The 21,227-nt window shown below is 38.1% G+C and overlaps 1 protein-coding gene across 7 annotated transcripts in view; it reads left to right on the forward strand.

The window, feature by feature from the left end:
• The window catches only part of FGD4 (FYVE, RhoGEF and PH domain containing 4), a 195,045-nt gene that overhangs the window by 145,206 nt on the left and 28,612 nt on the right, over positions 1-21,227 (forward strand). For all 7 annotated transcript variants that reach the window (XR_008911933.1, XR_001624618.2, XM_001377269.5 and 4 more), the window contains 6 exons: positions 10,237-10,326; positions 13,929-14,074; positions 15,555-15,711; positions 17,413-17,551; positions 18,664-18,722; positions 19,425-19,571. Coding sequence is in view for 5 of the 7 variants with exons in the window: in XM_001377269.5 (XP_001377306.3) it covers positions 10,237-10,326; positions 13,929-14,074; positions 15,555-15,711; positions 17,413-17,551; positions 18,664-18,722; positions 19,425-19,571 (738 nt within the window). In the remaining 2 variants the exon portion in view is untranslated. The remainder of the gene's footprint in view (positions 1-10,236; positions 10,327-13,928; positions 14,075-15,554; positions 15,712-17,412; positions 17,552-18,663; positions 18,723-19,424; positions 19,572-21,227) is intronic.

A 21,227-nucleotide genomic window follows, 5' to 3' on the forward strand; every position in this document is an offset into this window, starting at 1 on the left:
AATTCGCAGTCCATCTTCCTCTCCTCCTCCTCTTCCTCAACGTCATCCCACCTTACTGTCCATCTGCTCGCTCCAGTTACATGCTGATAAATAAGCCATAGATTGTTTATCCAAGTGCTTCTAATTAATCTGATCAAAAGATATTCTTTGTCCATTTGGCCTTTTCTGTGTGAATGGTTAGACCAAATTCCTTAGAGTTCTTATAAATCTCTTAGAGTTAGAAATCTATTTGATCCTCATATTTTCAATAAATATCTTATTTTTTATATAACAAGAGTCTCCTTTGCAATTGGCCCTGGAGAGAAGTTTCACTGATGAGCTTCCCTTCAATTATATAAACTGAAGAGACTTTGTAAGCTAATCGGTTTATAAATCAATAATCAATTCATTCCTTGCTTATTAGTTTTAGAGTTCTTATAAAGCTCTTAGAGGCTTTGCAGTGTCCCAGAGTTGAGGTCCTTCAGGATGGTGCCATCCACAAACAGGAGAATGGAGAGCCTCATCATTCGCACTTTCCCCTTCCATTTGGACTCTCAGCTCCTCAATCATGGTGGTGAACCCCTTTGGCGAGCATACACGCACCTCCCTGTTTATTACTTGTCTGGTTTTAGAATTGGGAGCTCTCTCAGCCAGAGTTGTCTTTGTTACCTTTTCTGAGGCATCTTGAAGAGTTCTGATGTCTAGATAAGAGGCGCCTCGCTTGAAAGCAAAAGTTTTAAATGTAATGTTTTGTGCCATCGATTGGGGGGACGGTCATCGACAGATCTCTGTGGTCACTTGCGGGATGGTAAAGTATCGCTTGGGAAAGCCTTTTTGCTGTTGATGCCTTCATGTAAAATGTTCTTGATTTGTGTACAAGTGACTGGGGTACAGATTCTGTTTGGTGCTTCCTCTCTTTCCTTTTTTCCTGCGTTGGCAAAGTCTCGGCGCTCCCCTTGTTTTATACCTGAGATGGTCTTCCGTGAACGTGTCCCTTCGGGAGTTTACTTCCAGCACGCTTCTCTTGTGTATTCCCTCTGTCTGATGTGACTGTTCCACGTTTTCCCATCGCTGCTCCCTTTGGGAGGCAGAAATGATTGTGGCTCCCCTCCGTGTACGCCTGGGACCACGACGCTAGGATCTGAGTGTGGCGATTAATCGCGATGTTCTTCACTGCCAAGAAGTTCGTTAAAACTATTTTTGTCGGTATTTTTCTCTCATCTTTTTACTTCTGGCCCCGGGTGCCTCGGTTTCCCCAGACTTTCTCCTGCCCTCTCTGTTCCTGAATCCCCGCCTCGCCTTTCACCTTAAGATTTTCCAAACAGATTCCTATTGTGAGCCTTTGACCCGCCAGTCAGCTGTTTGCTGCCCATGGCAATGGCTTTCAGGCTCCTGCGGTGTCCTTGCAGGGATCATTCATTCTGCTTACTGAATGGATCTATCATTTTCTCTGAGTCATCATGGGAGGCCCGCTGACGTGTGCCTGAAAGAAGGTGCCTCAATATCGCTTGCCCGGCCTGGGATCGTCCAGTCTCTGTCCCCTGGAAGACCCCTGGAGGAGACCCCGGACAGCTCTAGGGAAGGAAGTTCTTGCTGATATCAAGCCTGCATTTCCTCTTTGCAGTGTGTCTGTGTTCTCTGTCTCTGGTCCCTCTTCTGCGTGACATCCTTTCAGGAACTTGATGGCTCCCAGGCTCGCCTCCTCCATGCAGCCCCCATTCCCGGTGAGCCTTCTTCGGGCCCCGCCTGGGCGTCTGACCCCATCTCTGGACGATGCTCTTCTTAGGCTTAATTTTATTTTTAAACCCTCACCTTCTGTCTTTGAATAAATACTGTGTATGGGTTCCAAAGCAGAAGAGTGGTGAGGGCTAGGCAAGGGGGTCACCCAGCTGGGAAGTGTCTGAAGCTAGATTGGAACCCAGGACCAGGATCCCATCTCTAGCTTTAAAAAAAAATATGGAAGAATGCAGAAGAAAATCCAGAAGGTCCTTCAGAGAAGTGAGGTAGATGAATTCCTGTCATCTTCAACTTAATATGCATTTTGTAGGAACTATGCAGAATCAGCACTTAGAGCTTCCTATGGAATCCTCCATTCTTTGTTTATTGAAGTGTTAACGTTCGATGTTTTCGTTCATACTTTAAAAGAATGTGTTTATGCGCTTAGATGGGAGACTTCTGGATTATGATCTCTTCACATTTGGCCTTCTTAATTTCTTACTCCTGGATTATGTTTTTCAGTGCATTTTTGGTTACCCATTCATTAGCCTTCCTTGGTTATTGAAGTTAGCTGGTATTGGGGGAAACATTTACTTGAATTTAGAGTCTCCATAACTTCGATTCTATTCATTTCCTTGACTTTGCTCTTATTTCTCTTTTGTTCTGAGAGGGAACGATTAAAGTCCTCAGCATTATAGTTGGTCATTTATTTCCACCTGCAATTTGTCTGGCTGGTTCTTTCAGAATCTGACTGCTGTAACATTTGGGGCACAAAGGTGTAGGATTACTAATCACGCTCCTTTACCATCATGTGCTCTGTTCATTAGAACTCATGATCACTAACCCTGCTTTTTTCTAGCAGAAGCTTACTATATACTACTCCAGCCCTTCAGTTTTACTTTGTCTCCTGTGCTGTTTTTTATTCCTCGTTATCTTCCTCCCTCCCCTCCCCAAGCCAGAGAAGTTATTACTTGACAAAAAAAATTATGTATATGTCAACCACGTCTTCCATGTTTCCGTTTATCAATTCTTTCCATGGAGGTAGACACTCACAGGTTATTCCTCAAATATTAGTTCTGTATCTCTATACAACGTTCTCTTGGTTCTACTCATTCACTTTTCTTAACTCCTGTTTTTAAAAACGTTAGCCTGCTCACCATTTCTGAGTACAATACTATCCCATCCCAATCTCCAAATGCTTATGTCAGTAAAATAAAGAATGGATTAATTAATTGGGTATATATTTTTAAACTACAAAAAGAACAAATCCCCAACTTAATACTAAATTGAAATCCTAAAAATTAAAGGTGAGATTAACAAAATTGGATGTAAGAATAACCACTGAATTGATAGGTAAAACTGAGAGTTGGTGTTATGCAGGGGAAAAAACAAAATAAATAAGTCATTGTTAATAAAAGAGAGAAGAAACAAAATCACTACATCAAAAATGAGAAGTATGAAATACCACTAAAGATGAAATCAAATCAAGTATTAGCAATTATTTTGCCCAACTCTATGCCAACAAATTTAACAATTTAAGTGAAACGAAAGAATACTTATTAACAGAGGAGGAAATATAATATAAATAGACCTGTTTAAAAGGAAAAAAATTGAATAGTCCATAAAAGAATTTCCTAAGGAAATGGATTTACAAATAAATTCTAACAAATATTTAATGATCAACTAATTCCAATATCAAATAAATTATTTAGAATAATTGGAGTGCTACCAAACTTCTTTTATGACACAAATATAGTACTAATTCCTAAACCAAGAAAAGCAGAAATTGAGGGGAGGGATTAGAAACCATTTTTATTAATGAAAATAGATGCAAAAATCCTAAATGAAATACTGAGAAGGAAAACTATAAAAACATATCATGAAGGTTATACATTTGATTTATATCAATTATATAGGGAAGGTTTAATGTAGGGCATTCTAGTAACATGATTATAGCAATAGCAAGAGTAAAAATCATATATTCATATCAATAGATGCAAAAAAAAGCTTTTCGCAAAATACAACATTCATTCCCATTACAAAATACTAGAAAACAAAGGTATAAATGGATTTTTCCTTAGAGTGATAAGAAGCATATACCTAAAACTATCAGCAATCATTATTTATAGTGGAGATAAGTTAGAAGCCTTAGAAATGCTATCAATAGCAATAAGAGAAGAAAAAGAAATTCAAAAAACCCAAATGGGTAAAGAGGTAATAAAACGTATCTTTTTCGCAGAAAATATGATGGTAAATGTGGAAAACTCTGGAGATTCAACTAAAAAATTAGTTGAAACTATCTATAACTTTAGGAAGTAGTAGATATAAAATAAAAGCACTCAAATCATCAACATTTCTTAATATCACTAATAAAGCCCTGAAAAAAAATAGACTCATTTAAAAATGACCATAAATAGAATAAAATACCTGGAAGTTTACATGCCGAAACAAACCCAGGAACTATACAAACATAAGTTATAAAATACTTTTTTTAGAAATAATATCAGATTTGAATAGTTGGAGAAATATTAATTCTTGTAGATGTATCATAAGGGTTTGTTTTTTTATCCATTCTGCTGTCTGTTTCCATTTATGGATGAATTTATCCCATTCACATTCAGAATTATTAGTTGTGTTTTCCCTCTATTCTAGTTCGCCCCACTGTTTTCCTTGTCTCCTTCTCTTTTTACCCTATTCCTCCTCAGATGTCAATTTTCCTATAAACTACAAAACCTACCTAAGCTAATCTACTTATTCAGTGCTGTTCCAATTAAGTTGCCAAAAATTATTTTATTGTGGAAAAAAAAAAGGAAATTCATTTGGAAGAACAAAAGATCAAGAATATAAAAGGAATTAATTTTTTTTTAAATGTAAGGAAGGCGATCTAGCAGAACTGGATTTTAAATTGTATTATAAGGCAGTATCAAAACTATGTGGTGCTGGTTAAGAAATGAAAAGTAGATCAGTGAAACAGAGCAGGCCTATAACAAATAATTGTAAAAGAGTATATTTAACTTGTGCTCATCAAAAGTAAAGATCCAATATTTTCGGATAAGAATTCAATATTTGCTAAAAAAATTGTTGTAGTCAGGCAGAAACTAGTTATATACTAATAATATCTTACACTATTCACAAGGCTAGATCTTTATGGATCTATGACTTAGATTTAAAGGGAGATATAAGAAAATTTAAGAATATGAAACCCCTTACCTTATAAGATTTATGGATAGAAAGATTTAGGAATAAACAAGAGACTGAGAACATTATGAGATGTAAAATGGATAATTTTGATTACATTAAATTTTAAAGGGTTTGTACAAATAAAAGTTATGCAGCCAAGAAAGTAGAAACTTTGGGGAAGAAAATTTCTACTTTCTTGGATAAATCATTGTCAAAGTTATAAGAATATGAGCTATTTTCTGATTGATAAATGATCAAAAACTATGAACAGGTAGTTTAAGAATGGTATAATCAAATCTTTATATAGCCATGTTTTTTTAAATGTTCTAAGTCATTCCTGTTTAGAGAACTACAATTCAAAAGGACTTTGACATTTCTTATATGTGCCAAAGAAAATGTTGGAGGGAATGTGGGAAAATGGAGACACTATTGGTGAAACTATGAACTGATCTAGTCATTTTGGAGAACAATCTGGAATATGCCCAAAGAGTTATACAACTGTGTATATCCTTTGACCTAGCAATACTATTATTAAGTCTGTTTCCTAATGTAATCCAGGGAAAAAAGAAGAGAACTATGTGTTCTAAACTATTTATAGACACTCTATGTGGTGGCAAAGAACTCAAAATTGAGGGAATGCCTGTCAGCTGGGTTATATCCAAACAAATTGTGGCATATGATTGTGATGGAGTGCTACTGCACAGTAAGAATGATTTGTGGGGTGATTTTTTTTTTTAATATGGAAAGACCTACATGAAATGATCAAGAGTGAAATGAGCAGTACCATCAGAACAGTATATACAGCAACCAAATATTGTTTGAAGAACATTTGTGAATGTCGAGAAAAAGAACCGATAAGCATGATATAGTGTGTGTGTGTGTGTGTGTGTGTGTGTGTGTGTGTGTGTGTGTGTGTGTGTGTGTAGACCGACAAGACAAGAGAGGTTGGGGTTTGTGTGTGTGTAGGTTTTTTTTGTTATTGTTATTTTTTTGGTCAAATGATGCCTTCTCTAGTGTGGAAAGGGCAGAGAGCAAGGAAGGTGCATGGGAAATCTAAAGTAACAAACAAATATATAAACTTTTAAACTGGAAAAAAGTTCTCTAGAATTATATTGCCTCTGTACCCAGTACATTTTGGCTCATAAGTGACAGTTATCTTTTTTTTTTTTAGTATTTTATTTGATCATTTCCATGCATTATTCATTAAAGACAAAGATCATTTTCTTTTCCTCCCCCCCCACCCCCCCGTAGCCGACGCGTGAATCCACTGGGTATCACATGTGTTCTTGCTTCGAACCCATTGCCATGTTGTTAATATTTGCATTAGAGTGTTTGGTCAGAGTCTCTCCTCTGTCATGTCCCCTCAACCACTGTATTCAGGCAGTTGCTTCTCCTCGGTGTTTCTACTCCCTCAGTTTATCCTCTGCTTATGAATGGTGTTTTTTCTCCTAGATCCCTGCAGATTGTTCAGGGACATTACACCGCCACTAATGGAGAAGTCCATTACGTTTGATTATACCACAGTGTATCAGTCTCTGTGTACAACGTTCTCCTGGTTCTGCTCCTCTCACTCTCATTCATCACTTCCTGGAGGTCGTTCCAGTCTCCATGGAATTCCTCCACTTTATTATTCCTTTTTGCACAATAATATTCCATCAAAAAAAGCTTTTGCACAAACAAAACCAATGTAACTAAAATCAGAAGGAAAACAACAAATTGGGAAAAAAATCTTCATAGAAACCTCTGACAAAGGTTTAATTACTCAAATTTATAAAGAGCTAAATCAATTGTACAAAAAAATCAAGCCATTCCCCAATTGATAAATGGGAAAGGGACATGGATAGGCAGTTCTCAGATAAAGAAATCAAAACTATTAATAAGCACATGAAGAAGTGACAGTTATCTTGATGGCTGGTTTGTTTATGAGAGTCTGTCCTGGGTACTCCAGCATTGGATGCCCAAATGTTAAATGAAATGATGTTTCTGGTTGCCTTCATCTTCATCTGCACACTAATATCCACCTCCTCAGCTCCATGGTGTCCTTCTTCAAATGAGGATGAGAATTGGCCCAGATATCATTTTCCTGCTTGAAATTTGTGATCTTGAAATTCATTAGCTACAATTGTTTTGGAAACTACAACTTTCATTAAATGCCAACCACAGAAGAAAGTTGTGCACCGTGTGTTGAACACAACAAAACCATAATGTGGTTTATAAACCTCTTAGAGCATGTAAATAAATCATTTTTCCTAACATTTACCCTAGTTTAAATTGTATATCTCTGTTTTACATTTTTTTAAAATGCTTTTAGGCTTTAGAACTAAAACCTTTTCTTGGTCGAGTAGGACACGTTAGTAAAGGTACCTGACACGATTCCCAGTGAAAGGAATTTAGTGATCAACATGCATAGACAAATACTAGAGTATTTGTTTAGAATTTTCTATTATTCAAATGATCAGGTTTTGGTTTCTTCCTCTCTCACTTGATCCCATCGTAAGCACCGGCACTCTGCTTCCTTGCCACATGTTCATAAAACATTTTTCTCGGAAGTACAGTTGACAATACTAATAAAAATTCTACTTTGTAGAGTTCAATATACTATATGTGACATGGCTTTCATCTCTGGATGCTCCTACCAGGGATGCATATAAGACGCTTTAGAGTGCAAAAACTATAAATCACACTTATTAAAAGGTCTGATATCGTTCATCATATTTAAGCCAGAACTTAATCATTGGGGCACTTGGATGGTAACCCAGTGAAGTGCCGTCTCTTAGACTCAGCATGATACGGTTTGAACATCAGCAATAACAAACAGCATTTATCAAATACCTGCTACATGAACATCTGTAGGATATTACACTAGGCACGATATTCAAAGAGATAAAAGGCAGTTCCATTCATTAATAAAAGGAGGCAGAACAGAAGTCCTACAGACACCCAGTAGGGCAGCCATCACCCAGTCCTGGGGAATTTGCCCAAGGCTTCTTAGAGGAAGTAGACGTTTAACTTCAGGGCCCTGAAATTGGAAGGTGTCCAGTCTCATCTTTTTTATGATTTACCAAATATAGAGTTCCTTTATTATAGCAGGTAATTAGATTCACAATTATGCTTTGGACCCACCATCACCCAATCCAGGATCAAATTCATGTATGTAATGGTAGAAATTTGTGGGTTTCTTGGGAGAGGTTATAATATTGTAATGGTTAAAGTGTGGCTACAGGATTTATATAATATTGAACAGTGGCCGCCAAGGAATTTACTTATGAAATTCCTAAAAAAATGAAACACTCAAGTCAGAATGGAGTTTATGGAGGTTTAATCACAATGTAGGGAGTAGGGAAAGGAGAGGGAGAGAAGGAGAGAGGAGAAAAGGGAAAGGGGCTACTCAACCTCTGACCAAGGCAGAGGGAGTTTTAGGCCCAAAGGCCCAGGTGGAAAGAATCAGTCCTTAATTCACGTGACCAATCTGAAGGAAAGCTGTCTGCGGGCGTCCTCCCTCTCCCAGCTCCTAACACCAACCAACCCTAGCTCTCTCCACAGGAAGTGAGCGAATTCCAGAGGCTGTTCCCTACCTCACTTCCTGTGTCTCACAAAATCCAATGGTTGGCTCTAGCTTGGCTTAGGACAGCCCAGGTGGGCAGTTAGTTATTTCTGATTTGTCCTTGACTAGTACATGCCCGTGTAGTGTGGGTGTGCACAATTTTTGGGTGCTAGACCAAGATGGAGACTTTTAAAATTCACATGTAACAATTGTGGCTGCTCTAAAGGTGTGCATTACATAAAATTCACCTTTGCAACAAACTACCACGTCTGTGTGCTTTGGGGCTTTGTTTTGACATGTGGCTCTTGTTGTGCTCGCCACCTTCAGGACCAAACGAAGTTCCTCGTCCAGAGCTCAGACTTTTAGTAGAAGCACTTGAATGCTCAGGTTTGCATAGTCTAGTTTGCCCAAAAGTACTTCCACGAGATCCATAAAGTATAATTTTGAAAGAGAAATTTGCCGCTTGGTCAAATGTGAGGACTTTATAGCCCTTCAGCAGGTTTTGGTGAGTTTTGGAAAGCGTTTGATAATGGTTTAGATTCAGGGTTTTCTCTGGCTCTCGTTGATTTTCTATTCTTAGTGATCACGTCCGTTTTGAAAAGGAAACAATACATGAGCACGTGTTTAGATCCTCCTAACATCACAAAAGTGGTCCACGGTGTGAATTCCCTTTCAGTGTAAGTCGTGCTGGGTTATATGAACAAGGTGGACAAATGGACGTATCTCCAGTCCTCTCAAACCTCTCCAGAAGGGTTTGGGTTTTGGCTGCCTCACACAGAAGCCCCAATAAGTTAACAATCCGGTGGAGTTACAGTAGAGAAGTCTAGTAATCCCCAACTCCCTGAACAGCTCACTAGCAACCCTCTCTCATTGCCCACCACACTGTACAAGCCAACCCATTGCCTTCCTGCAGAACTCGGCATTGAACGCTTCTCGGGCTGCAGAACAACAAAGCTTGTCCTAACTGGGATCGCTCTATAGTCCTGCTCTGTGCTGCGACAGAAAGCTGAGAAGAGAAGGGACGGGGCAGGACGGGGTTGTGGGACTTCATGGCTCTCCATTGAGCCTGAGGGAAGGAGGCTCGCTTTAGCCAGGGCCAGTTTTTCCCCCCAGAAGTCCCTGCAGCCAGAGGCAGGTTGTAAGAGTGCAGAATCGCATCGAGATGTTTCTGAAATGTTTAGAAAAGAAATAAGAATTGTGAAAGCAAAATTTGTAGCCTTCACAGTAGACATGATTAGGGGAATATAAAATGTTGAATCCATGGTGATGTCTCACCAAAGAAACAAAAGAAAAAGTAACTGATCAGGAATACAAATGTACAGAAGTAAAGGACAATCTGAAAGAAAAAAATCACCAGTTGGAAGACATAAATCATTGTGAAATTGTGGGTCAACTTGCTATGTGGGAATGTAGAAGATATCTGCTAAGGCTTCAAACTATGTGCAGTTAGGTCTTAAAAGGGTGGAAAATAGGGAGGAAGAATATTTATTTGAGACTTAAACTGCATTATCAAAATTTTGGACATAGGCCAAAATGGCGAGTTTGGGGAACCAAATAGATGAGTTTGAATTGAGGGTTAATAAATGCCTATTGAGTTTAATTCATCATGGAGTCTTTACAAAGACAAAAAGGAACTCCAGTTCCTGTGAGTTGCTTTTACCATATATGTTTGACTTTAGATTTCCCATAAAATTTTCCTTGATGAACAGCCAATTGTTTTGATGGGATGGGATGGTCAGATTTCTGGAGCATTGATTGTTCATTGAGAAAAAAAGTTCATTTCAATTTACATAAAATATTTTCTAATTTATTTTTAGGAGACAGATGAACAGAAACTTCACAAAATTGCCACTGAACTCTTGCTTACAGAAAGAGCCTATGTTAATCGACTTGACCTTTTAGACAAGGTAATATTTTCCTTTTAAATTTATTTTTTGCTATTGCTATGTTATTGGACATTGTAACGAATGCAAAATTTAGAATATTAAGATTTCTCAGAAGGAGTTAAGTCTGACTATTTATTAGTAATTGCCTAAAGTAAATATTCAGTGCTGTCCACTTTATTTGTTTGTTTGTTTTGTGGGCTTGCTTACTTAAATACTTTTTCTTGACAAATAAGCAGAAAACTGTTTGCTTTAGTTCCTCCAAACTTCAGTCAAAGATCAGACCAGCTGTTAAATCTGTTTCATGAATTAGCTTTAGCTGAAGTCATTCAAGAGAAAGACCAGATCAGGGTAGAATCAGAGACAGAAAATGTGTGCCAATGGGTGCCAGGACACATCTGAGAACTAATACCCATTGAGATCTCTAGGAGACTGAAGAAAGCCATCACCAGGTTGAAGCAAAAAGCCTGAAGCCCCAGGAAATAACCATATTCCGAGACCAGGTTAGAAGGGTCCTCACCTATCCAAATAGCAAAAAGATAGGAATGTCAAGAGGCCCATAACCAGATGAAGGTCTTGTACACTTATATAAGAACTATACGAACAGTCTTCATCTGTTGGACATTTAATGCTCTTTGCAACCATTTTTCTCCCTACATTTCCTGTCTTCTCATATTCTTCTCTTCTCTTTTTCATCCAAGATCCTATACCACTTGCTATTCCTCTCACCTCTCTACTTTCTCACTGGCTCTCTCAGATGCCTAGAATATTCCACCTCCATGATATTTTGGGTCTTTTTCTAAACTTAGCTTAGCCCTCACTCTATGGGGCTAGCCTTCCTGGATCCTTCTCTCTGAACCCCCTAATTACACAAGCCTTCTTCCTTCCACTCGGTGGGCTTGACATACTTGCTCAATTGTGTGTTTTCTTTCCCTGTAGGACCTAAGTTTCTTGAGGACAGGAGCAGTTTTTTGCTTTTTGGCTCTTCTTTTTATCCTCAGCATTTTTATAACTCTGTACCTGGCACACAGTAACCAGTTCAAAAATCAGCTTGATTGACTTTTTCTGAGTGTATTTTCTGAAATGTAAAAAGTTAAAAAACAAACCAGACAAAAGAAATTTTATATTATCTTTTCATGAGGGAACTTTGGGAAAGCCATATTCCTTCCCCTTGACAAATATGAGTGGCAGAGACCCCAGGCCAAGGGAAGAGGTGCTTACATCTTCCTTTTTTTTTTTTAATAGAATTTTAAAAAATGTATTTAAATTTTTTTTCCCCATAATTACATATCTTATTGTCTCCCTCCCTCCTCCCAGAGTTGACAAGCAATTTCCCTGGGTTACACATATAATACCACTCAAATCCTATTTCTGTATTATTCATTTTTATAATAGAGTAATATTTTAAAACCAAAACCCCCAATCATATACTCAAAAGTGATCAAACGTATGTTTTCTTCTGGATTTCTACTCCTACAGTCCTTCCTCTGGATGTAGATAGCGTTCTTTCTCATAAGTCCTTCAGGGTTGTCCTGGAGCATTGCATTGCTGTTAGTAACAAAGTCTATCACATTTGATCGTCCCACAGCATTTCATTTTCTGTGTACAATGTTTTCCTGGTTCTGCTCCTTTCACTCTGCATCACTTCCTGAAGGTCATCCCAGCTCACATGGAATCCCTCCAGCGCATTATTCCTTTTAGCACAAAAGTATTCCATCACCAACATACACCACAATTTGCTCAGCCATTCCCCAATTAAAGGGCATCCCCTCATTTTCCAATTTTTTGCCACCACAAAAAGCACAGCTATATTTTTGTACAAACAAAACCTTTTCCTATTTTTTTTCCTTTTGGGATACAAACCCAGTAGTGGTATTGCTGGAGATGCTTGCATCTTAAAATCTAGATTGTGATACCAAACCAAATCTTGGGGGTTGCTAGTGGAGAAAAGTGAGAATTATATGGTTCAGCATGGCTATATGCTTTCAAAGTAGCTTTTTGATACAGAAATTAAACCATTTTATATTGTAAAATAAGATACATCAGAAAAAAATTCAGTACATTTTGAAATTTTGCTAATGGTAATTGTGAACAAAGAATTATAGATTTAGGCTTAGAATATCTTAAAATACATCTGCTTTAATTCCCTCTTTTTTGCAAACTGAGGCACAAAATGATTAGTGACTTGCCTCAGAAGTTTGGTAGTAGAAAAGAATATGATTGCTTCTGTATTTATTGTCTCTGGAAGGCTGACATCTCTGGAGCTTTTTAGATAATGTTCGTTTTCTTAACACTTCTCTTGTCCTTAGAGTAAGCAAACTTTCTATTGACTGGTCAAAATAAGGACTTTTTTGTCATTCTAATTCTCATATATATAAGCCGTCTTCTTGAAGGAATCTAACAAAAATCATTCATTGTCTGATATTAGTTAGAAATCCTTTGGGCTCATCTTAAGTATTATTTGACTTTCTCCCCACAGCTATAAATGGTGAATTTGTATACTTAGCTGTATTATGATTCTGATATTTTTGCAATCTTTGCTTAATTCACTGGACTTTTTTTTTTACTTCTGACCCACCAGTGTTTTTTATGCAAGATTGTTGCCATACATTGACTTTTCCTTGAACTTGAGAGTCTTAGTTGTTGCTTTGTCCAACTGTTCTTCAGCTGTTGGAATCTATTAAGTCGTCATCTCTTGTCTATAAAATGCAGAGGAGATGGACTATGAATAGATCTCCTGTGAAGATTCAGTGTAATAAGTAATTAGGAGACACGGAGACCTTGGTGAATTAATACATCGAGGATTATTTTTTTAATGAAAAATACCAGTTATTAGCTACATGGAGGGAGGAATATTTTTCTCCTGTGTTAAGTTGTCCATTTGTTCCTGAACATTTGAAATTCTAAGCACTGAAAAGTTTATTCAGTATATAGTTGTACTTCCTCTCTGAAAAGCACTGTGGAAAATAGTTAAATATGTTCTCTTCCCTGTGGGAATTAATAGTCCACAGGGGAGTAGAAGAGGCACATTGATTATTGCATTAAAAATAGTCTGCAGTAAGTTCCATATTAAGTCATATAATGTACTATTTTAAGACAAGTGAATGGGAAAAGACCTATATGTACCATTCAGTTAAATAAACATTCATTAAGCTCCCACTAAGCACAAGGCATCATTTTGAGACTGAGGCAGATTAAGTGATTTGCCCAAGGTCCTCTAGATATCTCATCTCTGATCCATCCCAGGTTAAATCTCAGCTCTTCTGACTCCCAGACTTGAGCTTTTCCCATTATACTGGATATATACACTATACGATGATGATTAGAGGGGTGGGTGATATGAGAAATGTCCTCAGGTGAAGGGGAGGGGAGCAACCCAGCCCTCTGCCCCTCTGGCTCTCTCGTAACAAACTCTGCAGAAGAACCCTGTGCTAGGCAACAATGCACCTGCCCACAGAGAGGGCTCTGAATGCGTCCTCTGGCATGCATGCCATAGGTTCGCCATTATGGTACTAGACCTATGTAATCCTAAACAAAAAATCATGATGAATTTCTTTAGTCCATTTTTTTAGGGGGAGGGAGTTATTTTAACATTCAAACGTACTTACTCTGCTCCTTTTCTTCAGATATTTTATTGCCAACTCTTAGAAGAAGCTAATCGAGGCTCATTTCCAGCTGAGATGGTGAACAAGATATTTTCCAATATTTCATCAATAAATGCATTCCACAGTAAATTCCTTTTACCAGAGCTGGAGAAACGAATGCAAGAATGGTAAGTGAAAATGATTTTAAATGAATGGGCCTAATGATCAGAAATACCTGTGTCACTGAAATAAAAACAGGTATTTGCATGTTTTTTAAAAAGTCAATCATTCAGCCAAAAAATGTACATTTTATGTGGCACGGTTCTAGTCAGCCGCCCCTTATATCTAGGTCAGCCTGCCCCTTGTCAAGACTTGTTCTCATATTTAATTGTATCTCAGATATTAGGGTGATCTATGACTATGTTTGCCTTCTTCCTTAGTAATAAAATTTCAATAAATCTCTCAAGTCCCCTAGGATCAGACTTCCAAATCAGTTTAGTAAAAAGGATTTATTTAATAAACTAGAGAAACCCCTGTCTCTTTTAACAGTTGTTTGCATCTCTGTTACCCCTAGCCCTGAATTTCCTAGAATTTATTAACTATTACTTACTAGAAGTATAATTTATTCAAAGTATTATCAATCACATCCCAAAGTCATAAGTAATTTTTTATTCAAGTTTAACTAACTGGGAAGGAAAGATCCTGCTCAGGGTCCCCTGAAAGCATCGCTGTGGCCACTGATGGCTTTTCCTTACTTCTGAAAACCTAGTCCTACCACCTAACTCTCAAAACCCCTCAAGATTCTTAGTCGTCTCTTCCCAGTAATTCTCTTCACCTCCTTGGAGGCAGTTCTGTAAAAAAGGGAGCTGGCTCTCCCTTCTGCATCTCTCAGTCTCTCTCTAGCCAAGACATTCCTTGGGCTCCTTTTACCATCGCTTTTTCAAGCCCCTGCCTTCCGTTTTAGAATCGGCACCGTGTATCAATTCCAAGGCAGAAGAGCAGTAAGACACGTCCATAAGACAATGGACAACACAGTAAATCAAGCCTTGATTTCTAGGGATGGCATAAGGGAACAAGTGTTTATATAGCACCTATCACATGCCTAACAAAACATTTCTCAACAGAGGGAGCCTGTACTAGCTGGCGCCAACTCACTCCTGCTTGTGGAGCGGCGATTAAAAATCTGCACTGCTTCTGGCTGTGTAGGGAGTTATGAGCACCTTAGAGACCCAATTACGATAATTACTCCTGGTTCCTCTCATCTTTAAGGGATCGTTGCTGGAGCCTCTATAGAAGGACCTTTGAGATAGGGGGTTACTGACTGTTTTTATAACCCAGAAAGTACCAATAAATAACATGCTGCATTTGTAGCCCAACAGATTATGATTTGGGTATTTGTTGAAGGCTCTTCTGCTCCAGTTGCTTCTAGATGAGAGGAGGCAAGGCTGCTAGGGAATTTCTTCTCTTGATGGAGCCCTTTCCACCTTTGTCCCCTTAGTAGACCAGTCTATAACCTTTAATAATGCGTGATGTAGGGCCGCATCACTTTCCACTCCCTGAGATTCAAAGTTTTGTTATAGAGAGGAAAAGAATAATTTTCCTACAATTTCATTAAATTGCTTAAGTAATAAGAGACTTTAACTATCCATTTACTGCTTTGCTCTACAGGGAAACAACCCCTAGAATTGGGGACATCCTCCAGAAGCTGGCTCCTTTCCTCAAAATGTATGGAGAGTACGTGAAAGGCTTTGATCATGCAATGGAATTAGTTAAAAGCATGACCGAACGGATGCCCCAGTTTAAATCAGTAGTTGAAGAAATTCAGGTAATGGCATTGTTTGGGTCTAGAAATCTTTTTTCTCTATTACAGCAGACCCTTAAAAAGCAAACAGAAGGATGCCTTCCAGTTGTACTGCTTTTATAAGCCTTTTCCCATTCCCTGAAGAAACTCTTAAAAGGAATAGACAAGGCTTCCTGTCATCTCTTCTTATAGCTGATTCTCCCCCATTCCTTTATAAACTTTCTGAGTGCTTCCTTATTAATCAGTCAGCAAATACTGATTAAGCTTTTCCTCTACACCAGACACTATTCAATGGGTCCTTTCCTGGTCTCTAGTCCAGAGATACATCAAGAGAACATCTGAATCTCGCAGTGTCTACGCAGACCTGACATTCAGAATATTATTTTTTAGTCACTTCAGAGAAAATAGAAACACTTCAAGGCCAGAGATGAGTTTGCTTTTGTACCTCTTTTTCTACATCTTCCTCGTTGATCAGGCAGTGTGCTCTTCTTTCCTAGTTTACCAGATGTGGGCTCTACTATACCGTAATCTCCATTTGATCCCTATTTCTTTGATCAGATACATTCACAGTGTTGAGACAAGTCTACTTTCTGACGTAGGCGTAATTCTTAGCTTCGGGTATGTGAAAGTGTTCATAAGCTTAAAGGGGCTAGATGTGTCATTATTATTTATAACTAAAATGAGCTAACTTTGATTCCTTGGTAGATTTGGGATGCTATTGATGGCATTGCTCTTTCCTACCTATCTTCTCCAAGGGTGTCCACTCAACATAGGAGGGAGGGAGGAATTCCTGGGAAGGCAGGCATATGGGTTGGCTATTTTTGTCATTTTCTTGGGGGGTTTTGTTACTATTGAGGACTATTGATTTTTTTCCACTCTGAATTTGGTGTCCTCCCCGGGAAAACGATTATTCCTTGCCCTCCAAATTGTGTCTTCAACAACACGGACTTCTGACTAGTCCAGCTTCTTTTCATGTCTCTTTTTGGACGATTTCTACTTCCTCCTGTACTACGCCAGGGCTGTGAATCCAATGTGGTTGGAATCCACCATGGCTGATGGATGGTTAAGCTCATAAAAAAAGGTATTATAGAAATCTTGACAGGGATTTTCCACACTCTCTTGCTTCTAGTTTTATTCTTAATTACCCATAGCACAGGCTCAATTGGGGCAGACTTTCTATAAAATTATTTTTCCACTTCTTCTTGTTCCAAAAGGCAACAATGGTGCCCAAGGTCTACTGTGCTTCTCTGATGATTCCACAGACTGAATGATCTGTAATTGGGATTTTTTGGACAAGAGATGTTATTTCATTGGCTTAGGGAACTCTCAGGGAAGAAATTATCAGTACAGATGAGCCCGTGTGCTACAACAGTTTTATCGCTGCTTGGCGTACTGAAGGGTGAATTGACTGTATGGAGGGCCAGACTCTTTTCAGAGGCAAGACTCAGATCTAGGTCTTCCTGACTCAAAGGGTCTGCTCTCCACTGGGCCTCTCCTACCCTCTGATTTTCAAAATACTTGTTTTGAGCGTACCATCTCACATCTAGCAGACTGACCTTCACCAAGCCCTTGAGCTAAAGTAGTGAAACGGTTCTTCACCACCAGGAATTCTGCTGAATTCTTCCCTTCTCTTGTTCCAAATGAAAATCTTTTCACCCGGCGACTTATTTTAGCTTAAATTTGAAAGGGAAAAAAGTTTTCTTTAAAGTATCTTTCTCTTTCCAGAAACAAAAGATCTGTGGGAATTTGACACTACAGCATCACATGCTAGAACCTGTACAGCGAATCCCCCGCTACGAGCTGCTTGTGAAGGACTATCTAAGGACATTGCCTCCTGATTCCCCAGACTGGAAGGATGCTAAAAGTAAGAAGCTATTTTTTTACATGGTAGGATAACCCTGCAGCTCAACTGAACAATAACCTCTGATATTTGGCTAGCAGAGAATCAGTGTTACGGAATTAGGATCACGAGCTTCTGAAGAGGAAAAATCAGACTGTGCTAATTTCACACTTTAAATCTGGCAATAAATCTTAAAGTGATAGCTCTACCCAAAAGAGGAGCTCCTCCTGACCCCTGCCTCCCACCATTTTTTAAAAAGATAATTAGATCTTGATTTCTGATTTTTTTTTAACCCTTTTCAAAGCTTTCAAAGGTTTCAAAGCTGAAGAGTGGCAAGGGCTAGGCAATGGGGATTAAGTGACTTGCCCAGGGTCACACAGCTAGGAAGTGCCAGAAGCCAAATTTGAACCCAGGACCTCCCATCTCTGGGCCTGGCTCACCATCCACTGAGCCACCTAGCTGCCTTGATTTCTGATTTTATTTAGAATATTTTTCCATGGTTACATGATTCATGATTTTCCCTCCCCTTTTCCCTCTCCCTTCCCAGAGCTGACATGCAATTCCACTGGATTATACATGTATCATTGTTCAAAACTTATTTCCATGTTATTCATATTTGTAGTAGAGCGATCTTTTAACATTGAAACCATAATCATATCCCTGTCAAAGCATGTGATCGATCCTATGTTTTTCTTCTGTGTTTCCCCTCCCACAGTTCTTTCTCTGGATGTGGATAGCTTTCTTTCTCATAAATTCCTCTGGATTGTCCTGGGTCACTGCATTGCCACTAATGGAGAAGTCCATTACATTCGATTGTGCCACAATGTATCAGTCTCTGTGTACAATGTTCTCCTGGTTCTGCTCCTTTCACTCTGCATCAGTTCCTAGAGGTCGTTCCAGTTCACATGGAATCCCTCCAGTTCATCATTTCTTTGAGCACAATAGGATTCCATCACCTTGATTCCTGATCTTAAAAAGTCCATGATCTATTGACCTTAAACCTGAGAGCTTCATGTATGACTTTGATCCCAAATTTCTAACTTTTCCTTTTAATTTTACATACCAGTCAACAATGCAGCATTATGAGGAGGAGTAAGTGCTATTTATTTGCTTTTATGATTTTTCTTTCCATACAGAATCACTTGAAATTATCTCTACTGCAGCAAGCCATTCCAATAGTGCAATACGGAAAATGGTAGGTAGTTTTGAGCAGAGGGAAGAGACCTAGTTGATGAATTGTTTGTACTTTAACCACAAATAACTCCACTTATCGGTTGAGAAGAAAATTTTTTTCATTATATTTTCCATTATAGCCTTCTGCATTATTTCTTTTAAATCTTCTCCTCTGTCTCTTTCTGTCTTAGTATCAATTAAAGAAAGAAGAGTAGCAAGGGTGAGACAGTTGGGGATTAGTGACTTGCCCAGGATCACACAGCTAGGAACTGTCTGAGGCCAGATTTAGACCTGGATCCTCACACCTCTAGTCCTTGCACTCTAAACTTGTACTACCTAACTGGCCTGCTATATTTGTGATTACAGATAAATTTCATTCTTCAGACCATCAGGTATAGAACTTGAGCTAGAAGGAATCACTGAAGCCAATTCTTTTATTTTAAATATAGGGAAACTGAGGCCATGGGAGGTTAAATGACTTGCCCCTAGATCCTCTGACTCCAGAGGCAGTGTACTTTGCTACTGCATCCACCCAGCTCACCCCTGTCCTCCTAAGGTTGACCTCTTTTGTTTGATTGATTTTTACAGTTGAATGAAACATTTGTCACTCTCTTAACCTCATACTTCATTCACTAAAAATAATTCTGAGTTATTCAAATTTAAAACTGAATATTGAATTGTGATTTCTTTTTAAAGGCTTTCACTTGTTCTTTGACTCTACTAGGAGAATCTTAAAAAGCTATTAGAAGTTTATGAAATGTTGGGTGAAGAGGAAGACATTGTGAATCCCTCAAACGAGCTGATCCGGGAAGGCCAGATCCTTAAGCTCGCGGCTCGAAACACATCAGCTCAGGAACGTTATCTTTTCCTAGTAAGTATCTTACTAGTGATGCAGCATTATGGAGCACTGAAATTCTCAGGCGTATGTTAGGAAATTGGAATTCTTCCTTGCAAAAAGATTATATTCATGTATTCATCTTAGGGGAATCAAGTTGTCTAAATAAGAACTTTCCTGGAAACTGGAGTGTATACTCTTGTCGCAAAAATGTTCGGTTTGTTTATTCATTTTTTATGAAAATCTTTTTTTAATGGATTATTTACTTCAGAGGCGACAGAAAATAGCATTTCCTTGAGGATTCATTCATATATTATGAACATCAGTTATAGTATAGGCTACCTTCTGACTGGCATTATTGCTTTCATTTGTGCAAAAGATTTTTAATATTATTTGATATTCTTAATTTTGTCTCAGGGTCTGATCTATCCATTGCCTAGATATGAATTTTTCTTCTACCCATAATTATAATTACATTTATATTTAATTTTTTTCACCTTTTGAATTTGCAGTAGAATGTATAAAATTCTGATCTACACCTAGCAGTTGTCAAATAAAGACTCCTTCCCCCAGGAGTTTGTGATATGAGTTTATCAAATATTAGATTGCTATATACATTTATTTCTAAGTCTTATCAGATCTGTTCCATTGATTTCTTTTTTAGTAATATTTTTCTCAATTTTAACATTCATTTTTTTATCTGAATTCCAAATTTTTTCCCTTCTTCCCTATGCCACTCCCTGAGATGGCTAGCCATTTGTTATGTTAATATATGTACAATCATGCAAAACCGTTCCATATTAGTCATGTTGTGAATGAAAACAGACTAAGAAAAAATACTTAAAAAATTCAAAATAGTATGCCTCCATCCTTCAGTTCTTTGGAGGTGGGTGGCATTTTTCATCATGATTCCTTGGATCATTTTATTGTTGAGAATTGCTAAGTCATTCACAACTGATTGCTGTGCAGTGTTGAGGTTACTGTGTACAGTGTTCTCCTTGTTCTGCTCACTTCACTTTGCATCAGTTCATGTAAGTTTTTCCAGGTTTTTCTGAAACTGTCCTGCTGATAATTCCTTAGAGCACAATAGTATTCCATTACAATCACATACTACAATTGTTCAGTCATTTCCCAATTGAGGAACATACCCTCAATTTCTAATTCTTTGCCACCACAAAGAAGAGCTGCTATAAAAGAGGTCCTTTTATTTTGTTTATTTTTTACTTTCTTTTTTTTATTTCTTTGGGATACAGATCTAGCTGTATTATTGGGTCGGGTATGCACAAACTTATAACCCTTTGAGCCGAGGTCCAAATTGTTCTCCAGAATGGTTGGATGAGTTCACAACTTCTCCAATAGTGGATTCACATCCCTTTCAACATTTATCGTTTCCTTTTTCTCTCATAATAGCCAATCTGGTGAGTGCAAAGTGGTACCTCAGAGTTGTTTTATTTTCATTTCTCTACTCGGTAGTTATTTAGAGCATTTTTCCATATGTCTACCAAGAGCTTTGATTTCTTCATCTGAAAACTGTCTGTTTATATCCTTTGATCAATTGTCAATTGGGGGATTACTTGTATTCTTATACATTGGACCCAGTTCTCTCTATATTTGAGAAATGGGGCCTGTATCAGAGACTTGCTTTAAAAATATTCCCCAAACTCTCTGCCTACCCTTCTAGCTTGGGCTGCA

Source organism: Monodelphis domestica, chromosome 5 (genome assembly GCF_027887165.1).
Source record: "Monodelphis domestica isolate mMonDom1 chromosome 5, mMonDom1.pri, whole genome shotgun sequence".
NCBI classification, from domain to species: Eukaryota; Metazoa; Chordata; class Mammalia; order Didelphimorphia; family Didelphidae; genus Monodelphis; species Monodelphis domestica.